This window comes from Coregonus clupeaformis, chromosome 12 (genome assembly GCF_020615455.1).
Source record: "Coregonus clupeaformis isolate EN_2021a chromosome 12, ASM2061545v1, whole genome shotgun sequence".
NCBI lineage: Eukaryota > Metazoa > Chordata > Actinopteri > Salmoniformes > Salmonidae > Coregonus > Coregonus clupeaformis.
In genome coordinates this window covers 47566648-47588172 of record NC_059203.1, presented here as the reverse complement: position 1 = coordinate 47588172, position 21525 = coordinate 47566648, and the positions used below count along the sequence as shown (strand labels likewise).

Below are 21525 nucleotides of genomic sequence, written 5' to 3'. Positions count from 1 at the left end.
ATAATTGTACCAAGAATCTCAATTTGAGACTACTGGTAGGCTATGATTGTAACTCAAACAGATGCACAAACAAATATCAGATAGTAAAAACTAAAAATATATTTTTATTTGATGTCATTTGTTCTGACTGTAAATAATGCAAAGTATGCTTTATGGGATTTTCTGGTCGAATGTTATTTTATGACACCTTCTCCTGTCTCTGCCCCCACTACTTTTTCATGCTTGTGGCTATTTTCTATTGGCTCTAAAGTTATATTTCTTGACACACAGCAAAACTGACATGCATGGTAGCCAATTGCTGAAACGCGTCTGCCCCCTCTTTCTTGATGACGATATGACTGGAGCTCCAATCACACCTTAGAACCGGGGAGGGGCTGGTTTTGTTGACAGGAAGAGTGTGGTGCGCTATCGACTTTGTCAGCCAGGCTGCCTTGTAAGCAATAAACAGAAGACAATTCAGCCATCTGTTCATCAAAGGATTGTCAAATTGAACTATGGTTTTTAAGACCGATCCAGGGCAAATATGCAATGGAGGTCAATAGTGGTTGCTCTCGTCGTGCTCAGACTCGCTGTAAGTTGTCTGCTATGGCTAGCGTTTGGACTGGGACCAAGCTGGGGATTCAACTTCCCCCTTAATTTCAATTTCCACAAAATAGAACTGTTTAAGCAAGATGATGGGGCATCCGCAAAGGCCAATTCCTGGTCACAACGAATACACGGCCATAGAGACGCACAAAGCAGGACATCTTGTGCCAGTAAAGAGGACTCACCTAAGAAGTCTTACCTTAGCCTCTTTGAGGGGGACAGGGACGAGTATGACAGGAGATATAGTTCCTTCCCGGACACACTCAAGTTAAAGATGAAAGGCATGGCCAAAGACATGTTCTACTTTGGATATGACAACTACATGAAATATGCCTTTCCTGAGGATGAGCTGAATCCCATTGACTGTCAAGGGAGAGGGCCTGACGTTCTCAACCCGTGAGTCATATATTGCCCGATATAGCTAGGCCTAGAACCAGTCTGGTAACACGCTCGTGCAATTGATTATTAGGCTGCGGGTATGTGTGTGCACGATAACTTGCTGGATTGAATGATTGATGTAAAAGGTTGGTAGACTACCCTGTTTTACTAGCTGAAAGGTGTGTCAACTGTCAATTCAACATTTCCATTCTGACTGATGTCTGGGTGTAATTTGCATCGATCTGTCATGCAGGACTTGTTAACAGATCTGGTTAAATATCTAAATAAATACAGTTACAGTAAGGCTTCTATTTGCCTGGAGACCAGGCAAGGGTTCTATTTGCCTTTATATACCGGGTAGTTTGGATACTGTGTGCTGATTTGGCTAAAACAGCATTCAGGTGTGTGTATGTGGGACCATATACCATTGACTTTTAGCCTTTTCACCTTGACATTCTTTCAAATCTGATAACAAAAGGCACAAAGAAAAGGCTCAACTGGGCGAAACTTCATCTCTCTCTAGCTGAAACGGTCAATCCATTTAACTTGTTCAACTTGTGATCAAGTTGAATGTGTCCCATTATTAATAACTTGGTGCTTGCAATATAGCCTACATATACATGCCCTCGGTTATTGTCAAGCCTGTTATCTTTTTCATTGCTGTTTTTTCAGGTCAAACATCAACATCAATGATGTTTTGGGAAACTATTCCCTGACACTCATTGACACCCTTGACACATTACTGGTAAGCAGTCTTATTCTGTATTCCTGTTTTATTTCTGTGGGCTTTTAGCGGAATGGTAGTGCTAAAACGGTTTACTGTCAAGGGTCTTTTCAATGATCCTGATAATGTTTCTCGTTCCAGGTACTGGGGAATGTGTCAGAGTTTCACAGAGCTGTGAAGTTGGTGATAGACACAGTGTCTTTCGACAAGGACTCCACTGTGCAAGTGTTTGAGGCTAACATCAGGTATACATGTAATTCCTTTCTAATATTGAGTTGCCGCTAGCGTTTCAGTAAACCACAAAGAACATTTTGTCGTCTTTCCAAGTGCCAAAAAAAAGCTATGCAAGTGTTGTGATTGTAGATTAGGTATTGGTTAAGTGTTGTATTGTTTAAAGTAGTACAAGGGTAGCTCTTACCTAGTGGTAGGAGCAGAGTTCAATGCATTTCTCTGAACCATATCTAAATGCATAACCAAGGACTACCTTCTAACATCGCTTGATGGTTGTCTCATTCATTCATTCTTTGTCCATCAAGGATCCTGGGTAGCTTGATCTCTGCTCACATCCTCCTGACTGACCCTAAGCATCCCTTCGGCAACGTGGGTCTGGAGGACTATGACAATGAGCTACTGCACCTGGCCCACGACCTGGCGGTACGCCTGCTGCCAGCCTTCGAGAACACCAGCACAGGCATTCCCTACCCCAGGGTAAGAGGAGAGGAGAGTTGCATAGTTAATGGCCTGGGTTCTAAGCGATTTGACAGTCCTGGTTTCGTAGACGGGGGAAATACTAAACAAGGGTGGAGGGAGATCTAAGACCATTAAACAACAACAGCGGTCCACTATGTCTCATTGACATTTACTTCACCTGTTGTTTACAATATATTACGAGTACAACTATGCCCTTTTGAAATGACTGTAATGTTCTTCAGTGACTGATCGCCCTGTCACTTAATTTCCTCAGGTGAATCTGAAGAGTGGTGTCCCTCCAGACAGCATCAATGAGACTTGCACAGCAGGCGCTGGCTCCCTGCTGGTGGAGTTTGGCATTCTCAGCCGTCTGATTGGAGACTCCACGTTTGAGTGGGTGGCCAGACGGGCTGTCCGAGCCCTGTGGAAACTGAGGAGCAATGAGACGGGCTTGCTAGGTGAGTAGATATATTTTTTGTAGTCTGTTTGTACGTAGATGTTTGCTCATGTGTAGCAGCATCCTTCCCTCTTGTTGTATATCAAATGGTTACCTCTTCTCTTTAACTCTCAGGGAACGTGGTGAACATCCAAACGGGACAGTGGGTTGGCAAGCAGAGTGGCCTGGGAGCAGGGATGGACTCCTTCTACGAGTACCTGCTCAAGTCTTACATCCTGTTTGGAGAGAAAGAGGACTACCGGATGTTCCAAGCTTCTTATGAGAGCATCCAGATCCACCTGAGAAGAGGGTTAGTCCTATGTTTGAATTGACTTGATAGTATGTATGTATGTATGTATGTATGTATGTGTGTGTGTGTGTGTGTGTGTGTGTGTGCACAATGTTCTAATGAGTGTGTGTTGGTATAATGGTAATGTGGTGGCATGTTGTTTACTGTTGATCTATGCTCTGTAAAAGTAATGTGTGTGTGATGATGTCGACTGAGAACCTTCTCCCCTGTTGACCTGCAGGAGGGAGTCATGTAACGAGGGAGAAGGGGACCCTCCACTCTACGTAAATGTGAACATGTTCAACGGCCAAATCATGAACACCTGGATCGACTCCCTGCAGGCCTTCTTCCCTGGCCTCCTGGTAGACTCCTCTCTCTCTGGGAATGGGGAGCCGCACAACCCTGCATATGTCCTCAGTCAACATTGTCCCAATAAATGTTGTATGTTCATCCTGACAGTGTTATTACTGTTTGTGATGATGATGTTTTCCCTGTTTTGATCTCTGACCTTGTGTTGTACACCTCAGGTATTGAATGGTGACGTGGAGGAGGCCATTTGCCTGCATGCATTCTACTACGCCATCTGGAAGCGCTTCGGGGCCCTGCCGGAGAGGTACAACTGGCAGCTACAGGCACCTGACGTGCTCTTCTACCCCCTGAGGCCAGAACTGGTGGAGTCCACCTATCTCCTGTACCAGGTACCAGTGCTTAACATTCATTTGAGACCGTATTTGAAACACAATGCTTGTCTGTTTTATGTTATGAGCTGCTTTGAGTGAGCTATTTCATTTCCCCCCACAGGCAACCAAGAATCCTTTCTATTTGCATGTTGGAATGGATATCCTAGAGAGCCTGGAAAAAAATGCCAAAGTCAGGTATGAGTCGGATCTTGGAAAAACACAACTTTAGGGTGTTTTTAGGATGTCTGGTTCTACTGATGTTACGCCACACCTGGGTTCCCTAAACTGATGTGTGTATTTGACAGGTGTGGGTATGCCACTCTCCACCACGTGGTGGAGAAGTCCAAAGAGGATCGCATGGAGAGCTTCTTCCTCAGCGAGACCTGCAAATACCTTTACCTGGTATGTACATGTACTGTCTGAAAGTACCTTTACCTGGTATGTTCATGTACTGTCTGAAAGTACCTTTACCTGGTATGTTCATGTACTGTCTGAAATTACCTTTACCTGGTATGTACCTGCACTGTCTGAAAATACCTTTACCTGGTATGTACATGTACTGTCTGAAAATACCTTTACCTGGTATGTACTGTCTGAAAATACCTTTACCTGGTATGTACTGTCTGAAAATACCTTTACCTGGTATGTACCTGTACTGTCTGAAAATACCTTTACCTGGTATGTACCTGTACTGTCTGAAAATACCTTTACCTGGTATGTACCTGTACTGTCTGAAAATACCTTTACCTGGTATGTACCTGTACTGTCTGAAAATACATTTACCTGGTATGTACATGTACTGTCTGAAAATACCTTTACCTGGTATGTACCTGTACTGTCTGAAAATACATTTACCTGGTATGTACATGTACTGTACTGCCTGGAAAATACCTTTACCTGGTACAGTGCCTTGCAAAAGTATTCATCCCCCTTGGCGTTTTTCCTATTTTGTTGCATTACAACCTGTAATTTAAATGGATTTTTATTTGGATTTCATGTAATGGACATGCACAAAATAGTCAAAATTGGTGAAGTGAAATGAAAAAAATAACTTTTTTCAAAAAATTATAAAAAATAAATAACAGAAAAGTGGTGCGTGCATATGTATTCACCCCCTTTGCTATGAAGTCCCTAAATAAGATCTGGTGCAACCAATTACCTTCAGAAGTCACATAATTAGTTAGATTGCACACAGGTGGACTTTATTTAAGTGTCACATGATCTCAGTATATATACACCTGTTCTGAAAGGCCCCAGAGTCTGCAACATCACTAAGCAAGCGGCACCATGAAGACCAAGGAGCTCTCCAAACAGGTCAGGGACAAAGTTGTGGAGAAGTACAGATCAGGGTTGGGTTATAAAAACATATCTGAAACTTTGAACATCCCACAGAGCACCATTTAAATCCGTTATTAAAAAATTGAATGAATATGGCACCACAACAAACCTGCCAAGAGAGGGCCGCCCACCAAAACTCACGGACCAGGCAAGGAGGGCATTAATCAGAGCGGCAACAAAGAGACTAATGATAACCCTGAAGGAGTTGCAAAGTTCCACAGCAGAGATTGGAGTATCTGTCTATAGGACCACTTTAAGCCATACACTCCACAGAGCTGGGCTTTATGGAAGAGTGGCCAGAAAAAAGCCATTGCATAACACCATCCCCACAGTGAAGCGTGGTGGCAGCATGATGCTGTGGGGATGTTTTTCATCGGCAGGGACTGGGAAACAGGTCAGAATTGAAGGAATGATGGATGGCGCTAAATACAGGGAAATTCTTGAGGGAAACCTGTTTGTCTTCCAGAGGACAATGACCCTAAGCATACTGCTAAAGCAACACTCGAGTGGTTTAAGGGGAAACATTTAAATGTCTTAGAATGGCCTAGTCTAAGCCCAGACCTCAATCAAATTGAGAATCTGTGGTATGACTTAAAGATTGCTGTACACCAGCGGAACCCATCCAACTTGAAGGAGCTGGAGCAGTTTTGCCTTGAAGAATGGGCAAAAAATTGTTATGCATGCTCAAGTTTTCAGTTTTTTTCTTTTTTTTCTTCTTTGTTTCACAATAAAAACTATTTTGCATCTTCAAAGTGGTAGGCATGTTGTGTAAATCAAATGATACAAACACCCCAAAAATCAATTTTAATTCCAGGTTGAAGGCAACAAAATAGGAAAAATGCCAAGGGGGGTGAATACTTTCGCAAGCCACTGTACTGCCTGGAAAATACCTGTACTGTATGCCTGCAAATACCTTTACCTGGTATGTACCTGTACTGTACTGCCTGGAAAATACCTTTACCTGGTATGTACCTGTACTGTACTGTACTGTCTGAAAATACCTTTACCTGGTATGTACATGTACTGTCTGAAAATACCTTTACCTGGTATTTACCTCTACTGCCTCTTGTCCTGTTGGTCAGAAACCAGAATGGGCTTTTCTGAGCTAATAGAACCTGATTTTCTTCTAGTTAATCCTATGACCCTCTCCTTCCAGCTGTTTGATGACGACAACCCCTTGCACAAATCCGAGAACAAGTACATCTTCACCACGGAGGGCCATGTAGTGCCTATCGACGAGCGTTTTCGGGAGAAGCAGTGTAACGACCTGTCCCCCTGTGAGAAGGTGGTGACAGACCAGGAAACTTCCAATGGGCCTTTCTCTAACACTAGCAATGTAATGACCTCTGATATATGAATACATATTACAACGACACTGCCTGCATTATCAAATAGAGCAGCTTAAAATATACAGTAATGAATTACGTACATTTCTTAATGCTAAATAAGCTAAAATATGTGAAATATGTCGTTAGATTGCTGATAGATGACTTGTGTATTATTCTCTGTACAAATGTTCCACTCTCTGCTTCCTCTCTTCAGTGTGACCGGATCTCTGAGGAGCGGAGGTATTCTCTGCCTCTGAAGAGTGTGTACATGAGACAGATCGATCACATGGTGGGACTGTTTTGAGCTCTCGGAGGAGAGGAGGACACGGGTGTGAACGGGTCTTCAGTCAGTGGACTCACTCAGGCACAGCTTGTTGTGTGAAGAGGACAGAGGGGAATAGACCCTTACCGTCTCACCTCACCCCCACTCCCAACTGCTCTGCTGCTCAGGACCAAGGTGGACAATACCAACTCTCTAGGACACCTTTTGAAATATCATTAAAAAAAATGGCAGTATTGTTTTATAATATGCATCACTTAGCGTTCAGAGGGAGATGTACATTTTTTAAAGGATACTTCATTTTAATTTTTTGGGAGGTTTGGTGGAAACCTGCTCCACCACATTTTGAGTGTGACTCGTTGGGGTTGGTGCCAGTACGACCGGGATTTTTGGGTTCAGGAATAAATGAGGGATTTAGTGTTCAGGCGTTGGTTTGGGTGTGTAGCTAGGTGTTCTGAACATACAGCTGATCTGTCAACTATTTTTTGGTTGGGGGAACAGTGCCATCCAGATACAGGTTTGTAGTCCACAGCATAATTTAAGTGCATTACACAAAAATAGATCTCACTACACAGGGTGACTAGTGCCTCACTGCTTGGGATTTCCAGAGGCCTCTTTGAATGTCACAGTTCTTATGTTTTCAACTGAGAATTCTTCAGAGGCCTCAGCTTCTGAGTCATCCACCTTTTTTTATCTTTTTTCATTCAATAATATTAAGGTTCTGAGGTGAATGTGTGATATGTATCTCTGACTATCATGCAATGGCCTTGTAATAGGCAGATGTATGTATGTTATTTTATGTGCCAATGACAGTGAGATAGATTTACACAATCACATGGAAAATAGTGCCTTAGGCTTTTTGGTTCTTTATTAATACAGACTTGATATAAAAGCCAAGATGGCTGTGATGAAGTGAAATAGGTTATCGCATTCTGAGATCGTTCTGTAAGGTGGAAATCATTCCTCTTCAGTACAGTATTATTGACACAGATCACGGCACGTAGCCAGGTCAGTCTGTCATACCTGTATGTTTGAACAAAGCCATAAAAGTGTAATGTTTTTAAGGTTGATGTGTAAGAGTGTCATGTCTCTATTGAAGAATAATGATTAATTTCTATTCATAGTATTCATATTCAAGAAAGGGCTATACCATGTCAGACATTCATGCGGATATATGTTGTGTTGAGTATGCAGATTGTACTGCTTTGTTTGTTCACATTCCTGTTAAGTTAGCTGTATATCCAACGTTTTAGTACACTGTACAGTATGTGGAGGCAAATGGTCCTCCCCATAGGCAACCATCCCTTAATGCTGCTAGCAGAATATTTCAAGTAAAGGTATGTGGAGAGGAAACTCAGGGATTGACAAATGTCATGTTTCTTTTCTGGGAGTGAACTCTTGATGGTTTTTGTTAAAGATGGTCTTCTAGACATCTTGTTTTTCCTCCCATTGTCTTGGGACCTTCTCAGTTATTTTGGTTTGAGATATTCTAATCAGGACTTAACCATTTTTCTCTTAGGTCATCTTGAGTTTTAGCTAAAGATGTTCTCCTCTACAATAGTGTTCAGAGAATGTTGGAAGAATGGTTCTCTTCATGTCAGAAATCGCTTTAAAAAATAGTCTGAAATAAATGCAAGTACAGAACATGACAATATCGAGGTGAATTTATTTAGTAATTAATTCAGAGGTTAGTTTTCTACAGAAGCTTTAACTTAATTTCTGAGTTAACATTTCATGTTTTATTTCTGTACAGAATGTGGCCCAAAGACCTACAAGGTATTCAAATTAGTTTGTGACCAAGCTACATCCATAAAAATACTGCATCTTTACTACAGTTGCTCATCAGATAAATAGTTATAGATACAAGTTACCCTCACCTTTACAATTCTGTGATGTTTGACATATAAGAATGAACTGGTCTGATTTAATGTCATTGATCCTCCAGTAGCTGGAGGTCTTTCATATTGTGCCCGCTATACGTACAGCTCAATATCTGTTCTACACATACAACCCATTTTTGCTGATGAATGGGTTTTGTAACTTATTGTAACACAAGTTGAAGTGCGTCTGCAGGTGTTGAGGTCATCTCGTTGCCATCTCTTATGGCTTTATATGCCAGTTACTGGAGCATAGAGATGATACATTGCCTTACACCTATTCAAATGTACTGTCTGGGGGAAGAAGAAGCACTTTATGCTGACAAGCGTCAATGTTTCAACTACAGTTTGCATAGCACTGCAATGAAAAGGAGTTCCTATTCCAGACTTTTAACAAAGGTTGATAGACTGACTATGATCAACTTATAACATAAATCTGTACAGTATAGATCCTCTTACTTTGACAGTACACCTATTTTAGGTCTCTTCCAGGTCTCAAATGAACTGAATTGTCTTTGGTTATGATGCTGCGTTGGACTGTATGAATTAATATCAGTGTGTGTGTGTGTAGTATCATATTTGTGAATGGCAGCTCGCAGAGACGGTTGCTGTGTTGGTCCCCTTCTTCCGGTCTTCTTGAGGAGATTGTTGTCCGCAGTTTGAAAGGGGGAGGGGATAGGAGTTAGGGGGTAAATCAACACCCTGAAACAGAGGAGTGTTTAGTGGAAATGACAGACGGTGTGTGTGCCATTGGGTGAGTGACAGAGAAATGATGTGCTAATTCATAGTGAGTTATCTTCCAGGTAAACTATAGTTAACTATGGAGCTATGTGATTCAATGGGCAGAGTACCATCCCAGAGGCAGACAATCTCTCAGTATCATAGTCTAGGCCAGAAGAGTTCCACTCACCTATATGGCGTGGCTCTTAGAAGAGACCACAACTCTTTAGGTTTTCTTTGATGATGATGTCAGTTACAGCGTCAAACACAAACTTGACGTTCTCTGTGTCTGTGGCACAGGTCATGTGTGAGTAGACCTCCTTGATATCTCGCCGCAAGTTCAAGTCCAGGAACTGGAGTTTGATGTAGTTACCAGCATCTTCGTAGGTGTTGGGGCCTACAGGGAATCAAACAACATTTAGGGAAATAATACTTACAATAAAAGACTCAACAGAACTGAAATCAAAGCTGTCTTAGGCTATGGATGACAAACACAGTATGCAATAGTTAAGCTCTGACATTCCTCTAACATCAAAAGAACATTGAGAAGAATGTGCACTTTTGTTGCACTTTTGGAGTGTTCCAAAGAGAACAGGCCAGGGTGACAGATCTGCTGTTGTGAGCCCACCGTCGTAGTCGGGGAAGCACATGCTGAGATGAGCCTTCTTGATCTTCTCGGTGAAGACGTCTTTCTTGTTGAGGAAGAGTACGATGGAGGTCGCAATAAAGTAACGGTGGTTACAGATACTGTTGAACAAGTGGAGACTCTCATGCATTCGGTTCTTCATGTGGAGAGAATCATATTAAAAAAGAGGGACAAATGGATTACATGCATAAAAGAAGCTAATGAAACACATTTCTCTACAAGTCATCTCTCCATGAGCTCCCAAAGCTAATTTGACCTCTGTCCATACTACAGTGCCACAGTGACTACCTCAATCTACCGTCTTTGATCGTGATATCTCATCACTTTGTCCAACAGTGACTCCTTCAATCTAGTGTCTATAATGTGATGATAATGTATCTTACCACTTCGTCATCCTCCACCAGCACCATGTCGTAGGCGCTCAGAGCAGCAATGAAGATAATACAGGTCACACCCTCAAAGCAGTGGATCCATTTCTTCCTCTCTGAGCGCTGGCCACCCACGTCAAACATCCTGCAGGAGAGCGAGAGGGAGTGCTTGCAGATGTCATTGTGTTGATCGCCAATGTTATACTATGTTATTACAATGTTATTGTCATCTGAGCTCATTGGATTACTTAAAGAGAGATAGTGTTTTTGTGATTCTGATCAATGGCACACTTCGTTGTATTTTTAGCCTCACCTGAAGTTGAGGTCTTTTAAGCCGAACTGGGACTCTATGATACCAGTGGTCTTTACTCTGGATCGCAACATGTCCTGCTCGGTGGGGATGTATCCAGGCTGGACCAGCCTCTCCAAGTCATTCAGATAGCTAGGTGGGACACAGAGAGATGAACAACCTCCTTCCTTCGTCTGGTTCGTCAACACACTAATATAGGATTAACAATTTCTCTATATAAATGTCTACCAAGAGGTCCAAAGCGCTTAGGGCTAGTTTCCCAGATACAGAGCCTGGCCCTGGACTAAAAAGCATTCTCAATGGAGATTCTCCATTTTAAAGCGCTGTTTAGTCCAGGACTAGGCCTAATATGTGTCTGGGAAACCAGCCCTTTGTTTACTATGTGGATATGATGATGGTGGTTTCATAGGGATGGGGATGGTCCAGTCCAGGAGAGTAAACCTACTATCCAGCGGAGTCGTTAAGCTGGTACTCAGAGGCCCTGTCGTAGCATGCCTGGATACCAGTGTCCTTCCACAGCCGCATGATGATGTCAGACAGCTCCTTGGGCATGGAGCCCTCCTCAATGGTGTCTGCCAGGTGCATGAGCTTCCTGGAATCATCCTACAGACACACACAAGCACAAAAGTACACATCCACACATCATGCCTACTATACTCAGTTTGTCCAAGGATTTTATATCATATCCCAAATAAAATGATGCCTGGCTTGGGTATGTTGTATAATCCACCTGTCTGAATAGTGTACTGTAGACAGTCAGTGTACAGTATCTACCTGCTGAGCGGTGTCACCATAGCCAATGTTGAGTTGAGTCATGCCCTTTACAATGGCCATGATGGACTGAACGGTGTTGCTGTAAATGATGGTAACAAACTCCATAGACTCTTCAAGAGAGTAACCATCTTGATGGATAATTCTGTTGCGAGAACACAAGCAGCCACAAATGAAGTTGACATTTGATCTTTGAGACACATATGTTTTATAATATTGCACTTGGTACAATAGTGTTGCCAGACTCACTTCATCTGTTTGACAATTGTGCTCTTTCCTGATTCTCCAGCACCTATACACAAGTGGGGAAAAAAGGTTTAGTGACACGCAGTACAATTATTTAGCTCTCAGGTGCTGTATATACAAATGACGGCCTGTGGTAGGAGACCGTGATGTACTGCATGGTGAGAGGTTTGGGGAGCGTGTAGCTCTGTCTCTATGTAGGAAGCAGGATTCACATTTACAGTACTAAAAAATGACCACTGGGCTGCAGTGTTAAACTATTTTAGACCTGGATTCCAGACCTGGAGTGACAGGTCCCAAAATGTACTCCCTTCTTCCATTTCACTTGACCCCTTAATTTTCCTCTCCTACTATTCCCTCTATTTTCTTTCCTGCCCTGTTATGGTCCTCCCCGTTGAATCGGTGTGTGGCCTGACCCACAGATGATCCACACAAGGGCACCAAGCTCATTACTCCTCTCCTAAACCCCTCCAAATCTGATGCCAGGAAGAACTTTATTGTCACTGAGATACAGTATGACTCACTCTCCTGCTGCGCCCTCTATAGCCATCATGGTTATTATTTGTCCCTGCCGGTCATCTATGAACGTTTGAACGTCTTGAAAAATGATCAGGCCTATATGGCCACACACTTAAATCTCCACTCGGTACAGCCAGAAGAGGAGTGGCCACCCCTCATGGCCTGATTCCTCTCTAGTTTTCTTCCTATGTTCCTGCCTTCTAGGGAGTTTTTCCTAGCCACTGTGCTTCTGCATCTGCATTGCTTGCTCTTTTGGGTTTAAGGCCGGGTCTCTGTAAAGCACGTTATGACAACTGCTTCCATAAAAAGGAATTGATAAAATATATTTGATTGATTGCAGGGCCAGTGAGAAACACACACTACTTTACTTTCTAGTAGAGTTTCTATGAGGTGTGGAGGCCCCTCAGGGACAGTGTCAATGTGATAAATGGGCGCAGAGTGCTATACATGCTGAATGTTCTTATGTCAGCAGCACCACCTGAATCTGCATGTGTTCCACTTGCTCATTACATGGCTACTACACCTCAGGGATTTACAATCCATGTTGTGGTCCTAATCAAGTTTCTGATGACATGAAAGTGCTCCCTCCCACTGCCTCGCTCATCCTTTAGGTCCTTCAATAGAAATCCTCATTATTTCGTTGAACGATTTTTCAAGTTGAGCATCATTATTTCTATATAGTCTACACTTTCTCCTTCTGAACTTCTAACGAGAGTGGGGCTGGTGTGGCTTCGTGTCAATGATCGCAAGAGCAGCTGCTCACCGATTTGACGGCTCCAATGCAGTTCCACCTCCGACACTGCCAAAATATCCACTACGAGGGTGTCTGCTATTGCAGGTTAACGCTTGATCTGATTGAATCTAGGCCTTAGTTCATGAAGAATTGATGCAGGGTGTTAGGTTGAGGGTGGATGTTGGGGTCAGTAGAGCTATAATAGGTTTGCCTTGGGGTAATTAGGCTGTAGGACGTGTGTATGTGTGTGCAGTATTGTGAGGATAAGCCTTCTGTAATGCAACAGTTGTTGTTTTAGGATTACCAGGAGATTGATGTGATTAATTACCAAAGTGTTCAGAACAATAGTGTGACAGCCAGGGGTGGATAAGCTACAGCCTCGGGCCTTTACATAGTGACCAAGGCTTAGTCTCACCAATGTTGCTGATGCAAAATGTAGTGCCTCTGAATATCATCAGTTTCAGTCAATTCTTTTAGCAAATGTCGACAAGAGGGTGATGTATTTGGCATAGTAATCCCATTGTCTTTGACATTTCCCTTGTTTCATCCCCAATAAAGACAAAATAATGAAAAATAATTAGTGTAATGATCTCTTCAATGAAAATAGTGTTTGCAAGGCTGGTAAAGTCTCAATTATAATCCAACTTGGTTTAAGGCTCAGACCATTCTTAGAACCAACCTGGTCTCAGAGCATTTCTTATTATTCTGTGTGTAAATCCGAGACATTCCATTTCATATGATATGTTATGTTTCATATTGTATTTATTAATTTGTGGATGTCCATCACCCATTTAGTATGATATATTAAGAATTACAATTCATATTGTATGTTACGAATTTGGAAAACATACAATATTGTATGAATTTGCAAAACGTATAATATGTTACAAATTTGCTAAACATATGATATGTTATGAATTCTAGCTAGGTGGCTAATGTTAGCTAGCTTGCTAACGTTAGCTAGGCTAGGGGTTAGGGTTAAGGTTAGGGTTAAGTTTAGGAGTTAGGTTAAAGGGTTAGGGTTAGGGGAAGATTTAGCTAAAAGGGTTAAGGTTAGGGCAATGGTTAGCTAAAAGGGTTAAGGTTAGGGTTAAGTTTAGGAGTTAGGTTAAAGGGTTAGGGTTAGGGGAAGAGTTAGCTAAAAGGGTGAAGGTTAGGGGAATGTTAGCTAAAAGGGTTAAGGTTAGGGTTAAGGTTAGGGAAAGAGTTAGCTAACAGTTGCAAAGTAACTAAAACGTAGTAAGTAGTTGAAAGGTTGCTAAATAGCTAAAGTTGTATGTGATTAGATTGCTAGACGTTCGCATTATACGCCCACCCATCCATCCCGACCAACCAGCTCACTTTTGTTTTTGCCTTAAGTAACCATCTGTCTTATGTAATCATACCAAACGTAGCATATCATTCTCATTTGAGTGTTCCGGATTTGCATTTACTATTTTATGTCTAGTCTATGAGACCAGGCTGTTAGAACTGTAAATGGGTGATTAACGATTAATTATATAATACCAAGAGCCAAGATAACATTGTCTCTGTCTACACATCTGCATTATTCAACACCACAAGAGATTACTATGGACATTATCTTCACATCTCTGTCAAAGCTAAACGACAGAGGAAAAAACTCTCTCTACCCCCATCCATAGTATAGTCTACTCCTCAATATAAACATGGGATTATACACTTAGGGTCAAATGGTTGCTTTTCACAAAATGTTCACATTTCTATTACATACACTATGGAAGCAATAGACTTTTGACCACATAAAATACAAGCCAATCACTGGACAGTCATATAGGGCCTTAGAGTCTATATGTCATTTTGTATGTGGTCTGGAGGATACCAGGTTATGATGAGACACCCCATAGAACACCCTCAACCCAGGCCATTCCCCAGATCAGAGGGCCAGATGACCAGACATGCAGACGTTACCCAGCAGAAGAAGCTTGACTGTCCTGGCGTCCTTCTCTGCATCCTCCTTGAGTTTCTTCTCCAGCTCTTTGGAGTGCTTGTCCTCTGCACTCGCTCCGGCCCCCATCCTCACACCCTGGCTTCTGCCCTGTAGTGCTCAAAACCAAATGATGGGGTAAAAAACGTGAATAAGGTCCTAGCTGATTGCCTAGAGGGCCGACTGGTGTCAACCACGCAGCTGGCTCGTCAACTGCTTCTAAGGAACACCGGAGAGGTGAATGATGGAGTGTTTTCGGGTCTTAGGGAAGATTTTGGGCATCCTCTGTCCACCTGATCAGGGGCGGCCAATGGGGCACAAGGACAGGAGACTCCTGGGGCAGGGGGAAAGGGAGAGGGAGGCCGGGTGTACATGGGCATATGAGTGACCTAACCTTTTTTAGGTTGAGGTTTAGGGGGACTTTGCTGTGCTCAGCGGAAGATGCACATCGGCTCAAGTGCTTATCTGTCTACACTGTCCTCAGCTGCCTTGATAAGAGTGAGGGAGATAAAAATACATATATTTATCCACTGGCCTATGTTCCAGGAGGAGTAAAAGGCCTTAGTAAGTAGTAAAGTAGGTAGAAAGAGGAAACCATGTGTACAGTTGATCAGTGTGGCTCATGAAGCATGTTCAATGATGCATGTTATCTCTTGTTTATGAGAAGCTCACCTATAGCTCCTATCGTTCTACAGAAACACCAGTCTGGTCTATAGCAGGGCAGGGTTAGTTACTGCTGTGGAGTTCACTGTCCTACGCTTAGAGGCTCACATTATTTGAGATGTGCCTTTCATGACAGGGCTGACATCACCTTATAGTAAAAGACTACACGGACTACAACATAAAGTAGTCAGCTCACACTTGTGGAACACATTGAGGATACTGTATCTTCTACATTGAGGGGTGTGATCTCTAAGGTACTTACAGGGCTTTACAGTCTCACCTGACAGATCTCATTGACCTCAATCTGAAGACGGCAACAGATCCTAATCCACACTGTGTCCTCTGAGAGGCGGAGGGAGGGAGAGCGAGCGACAGAGAGAGGGAGAGAGAGAAAGAGGGACATTACTCATCCATTCTCACTCAACTCCACCACTCAGTTTTCGTAATTGTAAGAACCACTACTGTCAAAGCACAAACAAATTGGGATCAGTTGACGCAATAAAGGGTTGAGGCCAGTGCACGAGACACAAAACCTGTCTATGTTATCTTACTGTATATAGGTATCCATGCACCACATGAATATAAAAAAGGATCTGTTTATATAAAATATAGAGCTTTAATTTATTAGTCAGCAACATCAATGAGAAAGGAGAAAGGATAGAGTAATTTACACAAGTCATTACAATAACATCAAGTGTGCTTTATGTTATACTAACTGATTTTTCCTCATTAACGCATACCAAAAAATAACCAAAGATGCAAATAATTTGTACCTTTTGAAGAGAGAGAGATAAAGAGAGAGCAAAGGAGAGAGGGAAAGAGAGCGAGAAAGAGAGAAAAGGAGAGAGGGAGCGAGAAAGAGAGAAGGAGAGCGAAAGAGACATAGGGGCCTACATTGAGTTTACAAAACATTAAGAACACCTGCTCTTTCCATGACATAGACTGACCAGGTAAATCCAGGTGAAAGCTATGATCCCTTATTGATGTCAACTTCAAATCAGTGTAGATGAAGGGGAGGAGACAGGTTAAAGAATGATTTTTAAGCCTTGATACAATTGACATGGATTGTGAATGTGTGCCATTCAGAGGGTGAATGGGCATGACAAAAGTACCTTTGAACGGGGTATGGTAGTAGGTGCCAGGCGCACAGGTTTGTGTCAAGAACTGCAACACTGCTGGGTTTTTCCACGCTCAACAGTTTCCTGTGTGTATCACAAATAGTCCACCACCCAAAGGACATCTAGCCAACTTGACACAACTGGGGGACGCATTGGAGTCAACATGGGCCAGCATCCCTGTGGAACGCCTTCTACACCTTGTAGAGTCCATGCCCCGACGAATTGAAGCTGTTCTGAGGGCAAAAGGGGGTGGGGTGCAACTCAATATTAGGAAGGTGTTCTTAATGATTTGTACACTCAGTGTATATCTCCTGTGTTTTGAGTATTCCACCACTATGGTATGAGTCCATCTACCTTTCCTTGCACTGACATTATTCCCACGTTCCCGCAACAAGAGAGACATCCACTGACATTATTCCCACGTTCCCGCAACAAGAGAGACATCCACTGACATCCACAGCAACATACTGTAGCTTTTTGGACTAGTTTCATATACAGTACATAATACATTTCATGCACACAATGAAAAGCCACCGTCCCGAAGAGTTTGGTATGTATTTTCAAGAGCTGATCATTCTAGTGGCTGTAGCTATATACATGGAGTTGCACATGGAGACTTTCTGCTATACACATATGTGGCATGTGACACCTTTCCAGGCAGAATGCCATCAACACCGGCTGATCAGAGAAGTTGCTTAAATTCTTTAGTGAGAGTTATGTAACATTCACCTTCTGTAGGAGCTGGATAACAGCTCAGAGAAACCTACGGCATCCCTCTCCAACCTGTGAAACTAGAACTCTGAAAACAGTCTTTATGCACTTTCGCTTTAGTGACTTCCATGGACTAACCATTGTCTTACATCAGGGGGCGTCACTCCTACGCAATGCTAGTCCCTCAACTGACAATCAGTGCAGGCGGAATTGTTGCGCAAGTTTACTTAAGACAATGTGGACTAACGGTATATTACTAGGAGATCTGTGATATTGAAAACTACATGGGAGGATTGGAGGAGTTGAAAAATGTTAAGTACATTTCATTTGAAACAACTGAACCCATAAGGATAATGGGAATTGGCTGGAATGCAAACCAGTATATTTATGGCTTAGTTTGGAAACTAAGAGAATGGGACCAACTTCAACAATAAGTGAAAGAGTTCTCTGTCTCTTGTCATAATTGTGCATAATCAAATTGGCACAAATGATTTAGCTGCCTGCTTGAAATTTTAATCTCAATTGAACAACGGTGTACAAAGAGAAGGCAATGTTATTTAAATCCCATGACAACAAACAAAGTCCCCCCCCCAAAACAGCTTATTCTAACCATCACGGCCTCAAGGGTACAACATTGAGTGTTATAGTTACACATATTCTACACAAACAGCCCACATCAACTAGTTCTGGAAGAGACTGGGAATATGAATGTAAATGTAACACATGGGGTTGAATGAAAGCCAGATTGGACCACATGGCCCAAGAAGAGTGGAACACAGGGGATTTGGGGTTAAGTCTTGTTTCACCCTAGTGTCAGTTCAGCGGGCGAAGGAAGAGGAGGATGTTATTTCCCACAAGACCTTTCACTCTAGTGTCTCTCTGTGGCCGTGGGACAAACTTAAAGCTGCAGTCTCCTATGGGCATTTCCTCTGCGTGTCCAATGAAATGCTATGAAGTGCCATCCTTATAGTCCATTGGCTGTGGGAATTAACTGTCCATCATGGCTTTGGGGGAGGTTCTGAGTCATCACTCCATCCGTGATCTGACTCCTCCCACCTCAAAGACTACATACTGCCAGCAGTCAAATGACCCAACATGGAGCCAACATACTAAAACCTTTCTGAAGGCATTCTTATCAGTCCATACAGCTGGAGATATTTACACTTTCAAATGTCCTTTCAATGTTTTGCTGCGCTTCCTCCAAAAGACAGAACATAAAGATCTTTGCAATATAATAACACAATTTGTAATAAACAATGACACTAACAACAATAATAGCATTATAATAACAATAATATTTGCACAGATCTACCTATTCACAAAAAAAGCCTTGTTTTCTATTTAAGTACAAAGAAATCCACAGAATCTTACTATGTACAACCTACAATAAATACTGTGTATCTTTTTTTAACAGTTAAGAATAATCTGTTTGTTGCTTGCTATTGTTGCTTTTTGTAGTGGTTTCTCTTTCTTGTTGCTTTTGATCATTCAGTTTTTGAATCCTTTAAATTGAAGTCTTTCCCATTTTTGGAGGGGTGTGCAGAGAGGGAGAGAGTGGAGGGGACAAGGGGTTGTGTGTCAGGGTGTAGGGGGTAGTGTGTGGCCTGTGGTGTAAGTCCAGGGATTCATGTCTCGGCTGGGTTGGTGTGCTCATCTTCGTCATCCTCATCATTGTGATGCCGGCGGTTGCGGGGCTTCTTCTGCTCTTTCAGCTCCTTGAGTCCCCTGGCCTTGCTGATGGCCAGTATGGGGTCCCCCGGACTGCCCTCTCCCAGCTGCCAGTAGTCCTGACAGTATTGGTTGATCAGGCCCATCTCCGGCTGGCTCAGGATGGTCAGCAGGTCCTTGTACTGACCCGCGCTGGGGGTCCATGCGCTGGACTGGAGGGGTGGTTGGGCCGGGCTGCCCGTCTCCACCAGGACGTTGTTGACCGTGCGGCTGGACAGGACCACCAGCTGCAGCTTGACCAACGTGTGTTTGAAGTTCTTCTCTGTGGACGTGCACTGGTAGACTCCGCTGTCGGACGACTGGAGGGAACGCAGCAGGAGACCTTGCTCTGTTTTCACTGTCCGGCCCTCAGAGCGGATCTAAGAGCAGGGAGAGAGTGAGACGCCATTCATTTATCATTGCACTCATTTAGCAACCATTTTTCACAAACAGCAGGCCATATTGTTCAATGACTAATTAGTCATCCCTCTGATTGTCAGCCTATCCTTTAGATGTCAGGCAGTAGAAGACCCAATACAGTACATTGCTGCAGTGGGATGAGAGTTCCTGACTCACCTCTTTCCTCCTGTCGCTGTTCTCCCTCTGCAGGTGCCATTTTAGAGACACATGAGGGGACCTGGCCTGACATTCCAGGAACGTAGTGCTGCCCTCCACCCCATACTGCACCATCTCCAGCGTGTTCTTATTGGCTGCAGGAAAGCATCATCACAAACATATTCAAACACGTTTGAGGCATAATTTCTCAATTTCTCTTACTGTAACTGACCACATCAGTCAATTATTCCTCAGCAGAAATGTCAACCACATTCACATTCCATGATTCACATATGACACTATTGGGCACTACTGCTGTCACGGTGAACAATTCAGCACTTTTTGAGTGTCTATTTGGGGTACATTAGAGTGTTCTTGTCAGCTCACCGTTAGAGTTATAGCCTCTGCACTGGTGGATTGGGTTACCATACTTTACATCCTGTCGACGGCTGCGCCTAGAGGGGTCAGATCAACATTCCCAAATAAAAAGAGGTTAACTACACTACGTTCTACAAACTGAAAATGAGCAGTAAATAAAAAAGGGTTGTCATTCACACAGATTTGCAACACAAACACAAAGACACACACACACTCTCTCTTGGTACTCACCTCTTTTGCGAGACAGAGTAGCGGGTACAGGACTTGCCGTCCCAGGCGCAGTAAGGGTCCCGGGCCAGGCAGCAGTCAGCACACGCCTCCCCGTACACGTCACAGCGATGGAGGGCAAGGTGGGTCACACCCAACACTGAACCCACGTACAGCTGTTGCTGTAGGGAGAAAGAGATGGAGACAGAGAATGAGAGAGGAATAGAGACTGTTGGCATCATCCAGACTTTGGCATTCACTTTTTACACTCTGCATTGATTTATGTGATATTTTATGGGAAGACACAATTCTGAAATTGTGTGCACTGAACCATCAGACTGTGGACATGTTCAGCTTACCCTTTTGGATGAAATCTTCATGGTGGTTATGGGAGTTGGCACCTGAAACGTAAGGGATAGCAGCAGATCTTTATAAGAGAAGAATGGAAGTTGGAAAGATGTTCTGCACAATAAATGTTTCTCACCCGAGGAATACACCAGAGACTACAGATGAAAATAGCTAAATCTGGTGCAATGGCATGTCAAATATACAAATAAATAGACAAAAATAGAAAGATACTACTGAGAGAAAAGGAGAGGGAGAGAGAAATAAAGAGAATGAGAAAGACAACAGAGAAGAAAGAAAGAGACTAACCCTGAACACCTCCACCTCCTCCAGAACCAGCTCCTCTGTCTGCAGGTCATCTCTGGGTAGGACAATCACCTTCTGAACCGTCCCCCTGTCTGCAGACCCAGAGGCAGGGATGGGCAAAATACAGATACAAAATACCATAAAGATCAATGTTTCAACATAAACAACAAAATACTTGTATTTTGTAATGTATTTGCAAGTTGCCGGCCCGAGCAACAACATTCTCAGTAACGGTTACAAAACAGTTTTACTTGCTATAACTGTGATATGTTGTTGTTTATCTACCTTAGTTGAGCAACTGGATAAGAGTGTCTGCTAAATCAGGGTCTGCTAAACTCGGTTCTGTCCCCCCGGGTGCATGTTTTGGTTTTTGCCCTAGCACTACACAGCTAATTCAAATAATCTAAACTGGGGGGCCTAGAACTGAGTTTGGGAAACCCTTTGCTAAATGACCAAAAAGTAAATGTATATGTGAAAATTAACATACCAAAATTAACTGCAAAGCACACTGGGTATTATTATTGGCCTTGTTTCAGGGCGGAACTCATTAGAATAATACTCAGCATGCTTTTGAATTGTTCATTTTTACATATACATTTATATTTAGTTAATTTAGCAGACGCTCTTATCACACCATAGTCCTATCATATTTCTAATACTAATGCAGGGTGAAAG

At 42.8% G+C, this 21525-nt stretch overlaps 3 protein-coding genes across 6 annotated transcripts in view; 1 reads left to right on the top strand and 2 right to left on the bottom strand.

Moving 5' to 3' along the window:
* Positions 1-370: 370 nt before the first annotated feature.
* LOC121578393 (ER degradation-enhancing alpha-mannosidase-like protein 1) lies at positions 371-8374 on the top strand. The gene is made up of 12 exons (XM_041892752.1): positions 371-981; positions 1636-1708; positions 1829-1932; positions 2224-2395; positions 2652-2835; positions 2949-3123; positions 3344-3464; positions 3630-3800; positions 3904-3977; positions 4088-4184; positions 6277-6456; positions 6663-8374. The coding sequence occupies exons 1-12, from the start codon at positions 524-526 to the stop codon at positions 6750-6752; spliced, it is 1899 nt and encodes a 632-aa protein (XP_041748686.1). The 5' UTR covers positions 371-523; the 3' UTR covers positions 6753-8374.
* A 3-nt stretch (positions 8375-8377) lies between these two features.
* Positions 8378-15195, bottom strand: gnat1 (guanine nucleotide binding protein (G protein), alpha transducing activity polypeptide 1). Its single transcript, XM_041892753.2, has 9 exons — positions 14845-15195; positions 11670-11712; positions 11424-11565; positions 11095-11252; positions 10653-10781; positions 10355-10484; positions 9954-10107; positions 9516-9722; positions 8378-9307 (listed from the first exon to the last, which is right to left on the bottom strand). Exons 1-8 carry the CDS (start codon positions 14948-14950, stop codon positions 9532-9534), a joined length of 1053 nt encoding a protein of 350 aa, XP_041748687.1. The 5' UTR covers positions 14951-15195; the 3' UTR covers positions 8378-9307; positions 9516-9531.
* Positions 15196-17849: 2654 nt separating this feature from the next.
* LOC121578392 (semaphorin-3F-like) overlaps positions 17850-21525 on the bottom strand; it is a 72466-nt gene continuing 68790 nt past the window's right edge. For 2 of the 4 annotated variants that reach the window (XM_041892748.2, XM_041892750.2), the window contains 6 exons: positions 20854-20942; positions 20559-20600; positions 20224-20381; positions 20002-20084; positions 19636-19769; positions 17850-19439 (listed from right to left, as the gene is read on the bottom strand). In XM_041892748.2, the coding sequence (XP_041748682.1) occupies positions 18978-19439; positions 19636-19769; positions 20002-20084; positions 20224-20381; positions 20559-20600; positions 20854-20942 (968 nt within the window). In that variant the 3' untranslated portion in view covers positions 17850-18977. The remainder of the gene's footprint in view (positions 19440-19635; positions 19770-20001; positions 20085-20223; positions 20382-20558; positions 20601-20853; positions 20943-21525) is intronic. The other 2 variants (XM_041892749.2, XM_041892751.2) reach the window with 1 other exon arrangement.